The sequence below is a fragment of the Crocuta crocuta genome, unplaced genomic scaffold, assembly GCF_008692635.1.
Source record: "Crocuta crocuta isolate KB4526 unplaced genomic scaffold, BGI_CrCroc_1.0 scaffold131, whole genome shotgun sequence".
Classification (NCBI taxonomy): Eukaryota; Metazoa; Chordata; class Mammalia; order Carnivora; family Hyaenidae; genus Crocuta; species Crocuta crocuta.
In genome coordinates this window covers 17050694-17060331 of record NW_027528977.1, presented here as the reverse complement: position 1 = coordinate 17060331, position 9638 = coordinate 17050694, and the positions used below count along the sequence as shown (strand labels likewise).

The 9638-nt window shown below is 43.9% G+C and overlaps 1 protein-coding gene across 2 annotated transcripts in view; it reads left to right on the top strand.

Moving 5' to 3' along the window:
- TENM2 (teneurin transmembrane protein 2) overlaps positions 1-9297 on the top strand; it is a 3267991-nt gene extending 3258694 nt beyond the window's left edge. For both annotated transcript variants that reach the window (XM_077757352.1, XM_077757353.1), the window contains 2 exons: positions 5397-5527; positions 7158-9297. In XM_077757352.1, the coding sequence (XP_077613478.1) occupies positions 5397-5527; positions 7158-7919 (893 nt within the window). In that variant the 3' untranslated portion in view covers positions 7920-9297. The remainder of the gene's footprint in view (positions 1-5396; positions 5528-7157) is intronic.
- Positions 9298-9638: the final 341 nt, after the last annotated feature.

The window sequence follows — 9638 nt, the reverse complement described above, 5'->3', positions numbered from 1 at the left end:
AAGTTTGCCCCCCCCCCCCCCCCCCCAGTAGGCTGTCAGCACAGAGCCTACTTGGGATTCTCCCTCACTCTCTGCCCCTCCCCTACTCGTGCTCTATCTCTCTCAAACAAACTTAGATGAATAAATAAACTTTTATAAAAATTATAAAAAACTTTAATAAAAATTAAATGGACTTAAATGGAACAAGCAAATTTATTTTTTAATCAGTGACTACATACTACTATAGGTGATACCTGGATACAGCAAAACAATTGCAATGAGTAACCATGAATATCCAAAGTTGGGAAATTCATCCTCCACAGCAGTCAGCATCTACCTTGCACAGAATAGGTGCTCTGTAAATATATGATCATTGCTGGATTAGAGCCAGGCTTCTCTCTGCTTTATGCATACACACTTTTTAAGGCAACTGCAAACCTATATTCTGAAATGACTCTTCCATGGGCTACCACTGAAAGAGTAGTTACCAAGTTATTGAAGGAACTAGTCTGTGCCCAAGGATGATGGGTGGACTGTGGATCCCAGATTCCCTCTCATCAGGAGGTTCTTGTAGGCCTATATGTTTAGTAGCAAAGCTAACATTAAACCCCTTACAGCAGTCCCAGGGCAGGAGGTCATTATGTCTTCTTAACCTCTTCAGAATCATGCTCTCAGACAGGTACTGTTAGTTCCTCTGTCAAACTTACACTAGTCAAGGCAGCTTTTGCCACATATATTCAGTGTTCTTTCATTCATTCACTCCGTGGATACTTACTGAGCACCTATTTTGTGCCAGGCATTATTGGAGGACCTGGGAGGGCATCAGTGGAAAAAACTTTTACTTCCCTGCCCTGATGGAACTTATATTCTAAGTGAGAGAGACAGACAGTAAACAATAAGTAAACAAATGATATAGCATGTCAGAATGTGATTACTTTAGGGACAAGGAGTGGGAACAATGAATAGAGTAAGGTGACTTGGCATTGCTGGTGGTGGAGAAGGGGGGCAGGTTTTAAATGTGGTGGTTGGGTTACCTTATTGAAGAGGCAACATTTGAACAAGACTTAAAAGGGGTGAGAGNGTGTTATATGGAAACCAACTTGACAATAAACTATTTGTAAGAAAAACAAAACAAAACAAAACAAGGGGTGAGAGAGCCAGAAATTACTTTTAGGGAAGTACACTCTGGGCAGAGGAGCTTGTCGGGGCAAAGGCCCCAAGATGAGTGTGTGCCTGGTATGTTCAAGAAACAGCAGCAAGGTTGGAGCTGTGTGAGCAATGAAGAGAAAGAGAGATGTGAGGTCCAATAGATAATGAGTAAGTGCCCTTAAAGACAGTAGGAAAATTTTGGCTTCTTCACTGAGAAAAAAAAAGGGGGTTTCCTAGATTGTTCTCAGCAGAGGAATGGCATGGTCTGTCCCAGGTTTAAAGGCTCATTCTGGGAGCGCCTGGGTGGCTCATTTGGTTGAGTGTCCGACTTTTGATTTCAACTCAGGTTATCTTCCCAGGGTCATAGGATTGAGCTCAATGTCAGGCTCTGCATTCAGCATGGAGCCTGCTTGGGATTCTTCCTCTCTCTCCCTCTGCTCCTCTCCCCTGTTCATGCTCTCTCACTCTCCCTAAAATAAAAAAATAAAGGCTCATTCTGGCTGCTATGCTGATAAGGTATGTGGGACAGAAAGGTGGAAGTGGGGAGGCCAGTTAGAAGTCCAGGTGAAGGATGATGGGCCAAGGTCAATGTGGTGAAGTGACAAGAAGTAGACACAGATTCTGGGTCTGTTTCAAAAGTAAAAGTAAAGGATTTAACCCTATGACTCAGTAATTTCACACCTAAGTATGTATACAAGCAAGAGAACTGAAAATGGGTTTTCAAACAAAAATCTGTGCCCAAATATTCATAGAAGGCTTATTCACAACAGTGAAAAAAATAAATAAGTAAAATACACCCAGATATCCATTAACTGATGAATGGATAAAGAAAATGTGGTATATACAAACAATGGAGTATTATTAGCCATAAAAAGAAATGAACTATTGGTACATGCTACAATACGGATGAACCTTGAATACATTATGCCAAGTGAAAGAAGCCAGACACAAAAGGTCACATATTGTATGACTGTGTTTATAAAAAAAATGTCCAGAATAGGCAAATGTGCAGAGATAGAAAGCAGTTTGGTGGTGGTCAGGGACTGAGGGAAAAGAAGAATGTAGAATGACTGCTAATAGGTGTAAAGCTTCTTTTTGAGGTGATGAAAATGTTCTGGAATTAAATAGTAATGATGGTTGTGCAACATTGTGAATGTACTAGAAGCCACTGAACTGTGCACATTAAAATGGTTAAAATGATGAATTTTATGTTATGGGAATATTACCTCAATAAAAAAGTAAAGGATTTATCAATGGACTTAGACGTGGAGAGCAAGGAAAAGAAAGGGGTCAAGGATGGTGGCTGGAATGATGGAGTGGCCGTTATCTGGGATAGAAAAGTCTGTGATGGTACAGGTTTAGAGAGGAAGTTCAGGGGTTCGGTTTTGGACAAAAGTTTGAAATGTAATTAGATACATTAGTTTAGAGTTCACGGAGAGATACAGGATGGGAATATAAATTTTGGAGTCAGCATCAGCATTTAGATAGTATTTAGGGCCCTAAGGATGGATAAGATCACCATGTTTGTGAGAGTAGATACAGTGGAGATGTTCACAGGCGGAGTCTAGAGCATTCCAACATTAAAGAGATCAGGAGGCAGATGAGGAGGAACCAAAAAGGGATAAGGAATTGCTACCACAGAAGAAGGGCAAGCAAGTGAATGTGTTGGACAGAAAGCCAAGAAGACAATAAAAGCAGGAGCATTCAACCTGTCAAGTATTTCTGATAAGTCAAATAAGATGAGGCCCCAAGATTAACATCTGACTTAGCAATATGGAGGTCATTCATGACCTTTATAAGAATTGGTTCAGTGGAGTAGTTGGGGACAAAGTCTGGTTCAAAGGAGAATGAGAGACATGAAGTGGAGAGAATTATTTTTATCTTGAGAAGTTTTGATCAAGGAGGGTGAAAGAAAAGGATGGTAGCAAATGGGAGAAGAACGGACATGAAAGAAATTTCTTTTTTTAATATAATTTTTAACATAAATTTTTAATATGAATACTTACTTATTTTGACAGAAAGAGAGAGCATGCATGCACAAGCTGGGGAGAGGCAGAAAGAGGGGGAGAGGGAGAATCCCAAGCAGGCTCTGTACTGTCAGCACAGAGCCCAACACAGGACTCAATCTCACAAACCCTGAGATCATGACCTGAGCCAAAATCAAGACACTTAACCAACTGAGTCACCAGGTACCCCAGGAATTTTTTTTAAGGTGTAGACATTTGGTAGCATGTTTATATGCTGTCAGGGTTGATCCATTGGAAGAGGTGATAACTTGATGCCATGGTGGGGAGAGAGTGAGTTGCTGGAGTGATGTTCTTGGGTGGGCGAGAAAAGATGCTACCTACTGCACGCACAGAAGGTTGACTTCAACAGCTCATCTAGATTAACAAGAAGAAGGCAAGGAATATGTGATGAGAGTTCAGGGGAATTCCCCTCTGGCTGCATCGGGCTTTTGTTGTATTTGTTTTCAGAATAGGAAACAATGTCAGCTGCTCTAATGAGAAGGGAAAGCAGATGTTGAGAGTGTTGGAGAGAGGAGAAATGTAACATCACCCAGCAGAATGGGACAATGACTGATAGAGGGAACATTGTCAGGCAGCAGGAAGGCACAACTGGGGTTCACAGTCAGGAACTTTAAGGGACACCAGTCAGTGCAGTTAAATTTGTTCTCCAGCCACATTCAGCTGCACATGTCCAAATAAGGAATGGGCAAACGTGAATTTAACAAAAATTGTGATTTCACCAAGCAAGTGATAAAGTGAGAACGGGACACAGGATCTGAGAACATATACAAGGAATGACTCTAATGATTGGCTGTGGATATGTGCTAGGTAAGGAAAAAAACCAATATGTTGAGGAATAGGGACAAGAAGGTCAGGATGTTTTGAAGGTCCCTGGGAGGAGGAGAGAGGATCGAGGAGCATGGGTGTTGGGTCACAAAAAGGAGTAAACTAGAAAGAGTCGAGGTGGTGGTCAGGGGGTGATGTGCATGAAATTGAGATAATGGGAGATCAGAGTTATTGGTGATGACAGGGTCCAGAGGATGAATATGGGGATGGGGGTCATCAAAGAAATGAAGAGGCCAGAGTGTTGAAAAGACCAATGCTTATATAATGAAATCACTAAGAACAAATTTAGAAACAGAGAGGACATTGGAGCAGGAAATCACCAAGAAATGCAGGTGAGTGAGTGGCCCAGGGGTCAGTAATGACTGCAACAAGTAGCACTTATACCTCCTGGCCCAGCAATGGTAGGAGAAGTGGGGAGACACAGGGCATGATGTTGGGGTGCCCATTATAAATAGGGATAAGGAGTAGAAAAGGGAGATTCCTGCTGGACTCCAGGATGATGGCATGGGTGAGGCTTTAAGTGCTGCAAGGGATTTATGTCCAAGGCTCTCTACTGGTCACTGTGGAAGGAGGAAAGGCAGCCTGTGGGCCACAGTCTTACTCTGAGAGCCTGAATCATTCAAGGGATAGCAGGACCATGTGACAAGAGATAGAATTCCCAAAGCAAGGGACTCAGTCATGACCCTGGCAAGGGAGGGGAAGTCTTACTCTGGGCATGCAAGAGCACTCTCCTGGCCTCTCTCTGCAGAGTAGCTACCTGAAAAGAAGGGTCTCAGGAACCAGAAGACTTTGGGCATTCCATATGCCTTTGGAACGCCCTTTCCATAATGAGCCAGCCTCAGGACAGTCTCCTGCTCCTGCCAATGTCTTGCATGGTGTTAATAATCATCACTTATCCATCTAGTTGATCATTGTGCCTCCAGCTTCCAAACACACTGAGTGGCCTAAAACAGATGCTTCCTTAAATACTTGCCAAGTGTAGTTCATATTTATTGAGCAATCTATGTCCCAGGCACTGTGACAAGTCCTTTACGTGGATTTCTCCTTCAGCCGTCAAACAACCCAACAACATTGGTCTAGTTATCATCCCAATTAACATCTGAAGAACCTGAAACTTAGAGAAGGCAGGAACTTACCAACGTCACAAAGTAAGGGGAATCAAAACTAGATCTTATGTCAACACAGGCCTCCTACATCACCACATGGGGCTTATCAAGTGACCAAGGTTGGAAGAACATCCTTCCTAGGACCCATGTAAAACAGCCCTGGGTCCAGACCAGGAGATATTCACAAGCTCTTGCCTCCCTCCCCTCTTGGACTCCACACCCAACCACCCATTCTGTTTTGTTCTCTCTCTAAGATCACTGCCTTCTGTCCATCATGATTCAGAAATCTTTATTTTTGTTTCCACCATAGATGTGAAAAGCTGGCTTGTGATGTTTGGATTTCAGCTTAGCAACATAATTCCTGGCTTCCCAAGAGCCAAAATGTATTTCGTGCCTCCTCCCTATGAATTGTCAGAGAGTCAAGCCAGTGAGAATGGACAGGTAAGCAGAGGTTCCTGCCAAGAATCTGAATGATTGTCCTCATTCCCTGTTGCAGACAGAACTACATGGGAGCCAAGGGCATGTCAGTAGGAGAAGGAAAATATCAGAGCTGGGTATAAAAAGGTGCCTGAAACATTGTGACTTCTCAGGAAAGTGAATGTCAGGGCTGTCACCTGTCTGGCACAACACATATTTCTTCCCAACCTCAATTATTGCCTTAATTGTGGTATCATTATCTGTTCAGTATATACCCTTGAGTCACTCCTTGATTAATAACAGCACCAAGAAATCTAGCAGCAACCTACCATCTGCACTACCTATAAGATCATAACCCTATTGGCTTTTATGGGACGTAATATAACTGTGGTTTGCAGTTTCTATCCCATTAAAGAACATTTTTATGCCTGACATAAAACCTCAGCGTTTTATGGCTCAAATGTATACTGATTGAGTTTTCAGAACATAATTTGTGCTTGGGTCTTTCAGTGATGACTGAAAGGTGGTCAGTTTCCATTTGGGTGCTGCAGAGATGCTGGAGGGGTGGGCAACAAGTGTTCAGATAACCCCTGTTACAGAACAGTGCCCAGCAACATAAAAGTCTGAAAGGTCTCAGCTGCTCTGAATAATCATCCACACTGTGTAACTAGAGAAGACAAGGAAGAGCTGGTGGGTAATTGAGAACAACGTTCTCTTAGTTGTGCCCTTCGGGGATCACTCAGTGGATGAATAGCCATCATTTCTCTCATTTATCTAAGTGCTGTTACCTCCCAAACACAGCCTCTTCCATTATCCCAGCCTGTCCCCCAACCACCAATTGAGATGAGTTGTAATTTGTGAGTAGAGAGCTCAAGGCCAAGGAGATAATGGTGATTTCGTCCCTCTGCAAAACCAGGGCTAGGATCCAAAGCAAATGACTCAAAGCCTGGGGATATTCCCTCTGGCCCACAATGCCAGAACCTCTTAGTCTGGTGCTTCTGAAACATTAATATGCACACAAACCACCTAGGGTATGTCTCATTAAGATGTAGCTTCTGACTCAGTAGGCCTGGAATAAGGCCTGAGATTCTGCTTTTCTAACAAGGCAGGTCCCAGCCATTCCTCTGCTGCTAGCCATGTTTTGAGTAGCAAGGTCTTAACCCAAAGAAGTTAATGAATGCTCAGGGCACTGGCCTCGAAAAAAATCTAGGTCACAGCAGCAGGGCTCATAGCTTCTCAAACAAACACCCTGCCCTTCAGGTCAGGATAGTCCTAGGTCTGAAGTGTGCAAGGCAGCTGCCAAACCATCCGAGGGCAGAGTGACTCTCTCTTCTCCAATAATGGAGAGACATGGTAAGTGGGTAGGCCCGGGTACAGATGTCAACAAGGTGGCAAACCTCTGCACCATCTTTTTAGTTAGGGTCACAGTTACAAGGCAGACAGGTCAGACCATCAGAGCACTGGGAACCAGCCAGCCTCTGCTAGTTTCAAAACGTAGGACTGTATTAGCTCATATCGTTACAGATATAAGACTGGTTCTTGCAGGGAGTCCAAGTATTCCCCTTTCTGACCCTTTTTTTAATGAGCTTCTTGGCCCATGAAAAGAGCTGCCTGGACCATCATCTCAGCCTTCTGTGTTTTCTTCTGCCCACAGCTCATTACAGGTGTCCAGCAGACAACCGAGAGGCATAATCAGGCCTTCATGGCTCTGGAAGGGCAAGTCATCTCTAAAAAGCTCCATGCCAACATCCGAGAGAAAGCAGGCCACTGGTTTGCCACCACCACACCCATCATCGGCAAAGGCATCATGTTTGCCATCAAAGAAGGACAAGTGACCACCGGCGTGTCCAGCATTGCCAGCGAGGACAGCCGCAAGGTGGCTTCTGTGCTGAACAATGCCTACTACCTGGACAAGATGCACTATAGCATCGAAGGCAAGGACACCCACTACTTTGTGAAGATCGGCTCGGCGGACGGCGACCTGGTCACACTGGGCACCACCATCGGCCGCAAGGTGCTAGAGAGTGGGGTGAATGTGACCGTGTCGCAGCCCACACTGCTGGTCAATGGCAGGACTCGAAGGTTCACCAACATTGAGTTCCAGTACTCCACTCTGCTGCTCAGCATCCGCTATGGCCTCACCCTCGACACCCTGGATGAAGAGAAGGCCCGTGTCCTGGACCAGGCAAGACAGAGGGCCCTGGGCACTGCCTGGGCCAAGGAGCAGCAGAAAGCCAGGGATGGGAGAGAGGGGAGCCGCCTGTGGACTGAGGGTGAGAAGCAGCAGCTCCTGAGCACGGGACGTGTGCAAGGTTATGAGGGGTATTACGTGCTTCCTGTAGAGCAATACCCAGAGCTTGCAGACAGTAGCAGCAACATCCAGTTTTTAAGACAGAATGAGATGGGAAAGAGGTAACAAAATAATCTGCTGCCATTCCTCGTCTGGATGGCTCGGCGGGAGTAACTGTTATCTCCTCTCCTAAGGAGATGAAGACCTAACAGGGGCACTAAGGCCGGGCTGCTTTAGGATACCAAGTGGCAAGAAAGCTCACATTTTTTGAGTTCAAATGCTACTATCCAAGCAAGAAGTCCCACATCCTGAAGTAGACTAAAGCCTGGCTGAAAATTCTGAGGAAAACAAAACAAACGAATGAATGAACACACACACACACACACACAAAATGTTTCAAGTTCCCCTAAAATATGACCCACTTGTTCTGGGTCTACACAGGAAAAAAAAAAAAAAAAGACATAAAATGTCTAAAAGGAACAAGAGAACAGAAAAACAAAACAACAAAACACACACAAAAAAACACAAAAAAACAAAACACGTACACACTGACCGAAGAACAGAGACGTGAAGACGAGAAGGCCTCCTATTCTATTACCTCACTCATCCACACGTGAGCAGCGCAGACACAGCCACCAGGGCCCGCGTCACAGAGCAGCTGAGGAAAACGATTCAGACTGCTTATCGGACAAATACCACAGACGTTTTCGTTTCAACCAATACAGGTGCATTGAAAACACGACTTTGGGGGTGATTTGTGTGTAGCGACCGGGGAGGGGGGGGATACAAGTGAAAGAGTGAGCACTGGAAATACTTTTTAAAGAAAGAAAAAAAAAAAACTAAAAACACACAAAAAAAGGAAATTACTATCAAAAATCAAAGCGAGATAATACTGTTCAGCACTTAACTCTCAGGCCCCAACTTAGTCCGGCCTGAGCTAATTTATTTGAGCGCAGAGTGTAAAATTTAATTCAAAATGGTGGCTATAATCACTACAGATAAATTTCATACTCTTTTGTCTTTGAAGATTCCATTGTGGACAGTAATACGCAGTTACAGGGTGTAGTCTGTTTAGATTCCGTAGTTTGTGGGTATCAGTTGCAGTAGAGGTGTGGCATTGTGACACTCTTGCTAACGGGCACCACTTCAGATCACCCTGTACATACATAAGCCTCAAGGCACAATCACTGTTTCAGATTTTAAATTATTAGTGTGTTTGTTTGGTCCAGAAACTGAGACAATCACATGACAGTCACCACGAGGAGAGAAAATAAAAAATTAAAAAAAAACAAAAAAACAAAAAAACAAAAAACAAAAAATAAAAAAAAGTCTAATAAGAACTTTGGTACAGGAACTTTTTTGTAATATACATGTATGAATTGTTCATCGAGTTTTTATATTAATTTTAATTTGCTGCTAAGCAAAGACTAGGGACAGGCAAAGATAATTTATGGCAAAGTGTTTAAATTGTTTATACATAAATAAAGTCTCTAAAACTCCTGTGGACACTGGTCTTCTGTGGAAATGCTTTGAAGAGACGAAAAGGTAAAGGCTGCTGGAGAAGAGGGGAGTTGCCAAGACATGTAGGCTGAGCTGGTATTTCAAACTTTGGGAGGAACTTTTGTTAAAGGGCAGCTCAGTGCTCCCCAAACTGCTCTAAATGCTAGAATGATCTCTGCCTACATCTACAGCTCCCTTTGTGCATGGATCAGAGGTGAGAGGAAAGTCTGGGCCTGGGGCTGGACCCATGCATGGATGGGTCCCTCCAGCCTTCAAGGGACAGTCTTCTCCCTGATGCCATGTTCTACTTCCAGGAAGTGCCGGCATCAAGTGAGGGCAAACCCT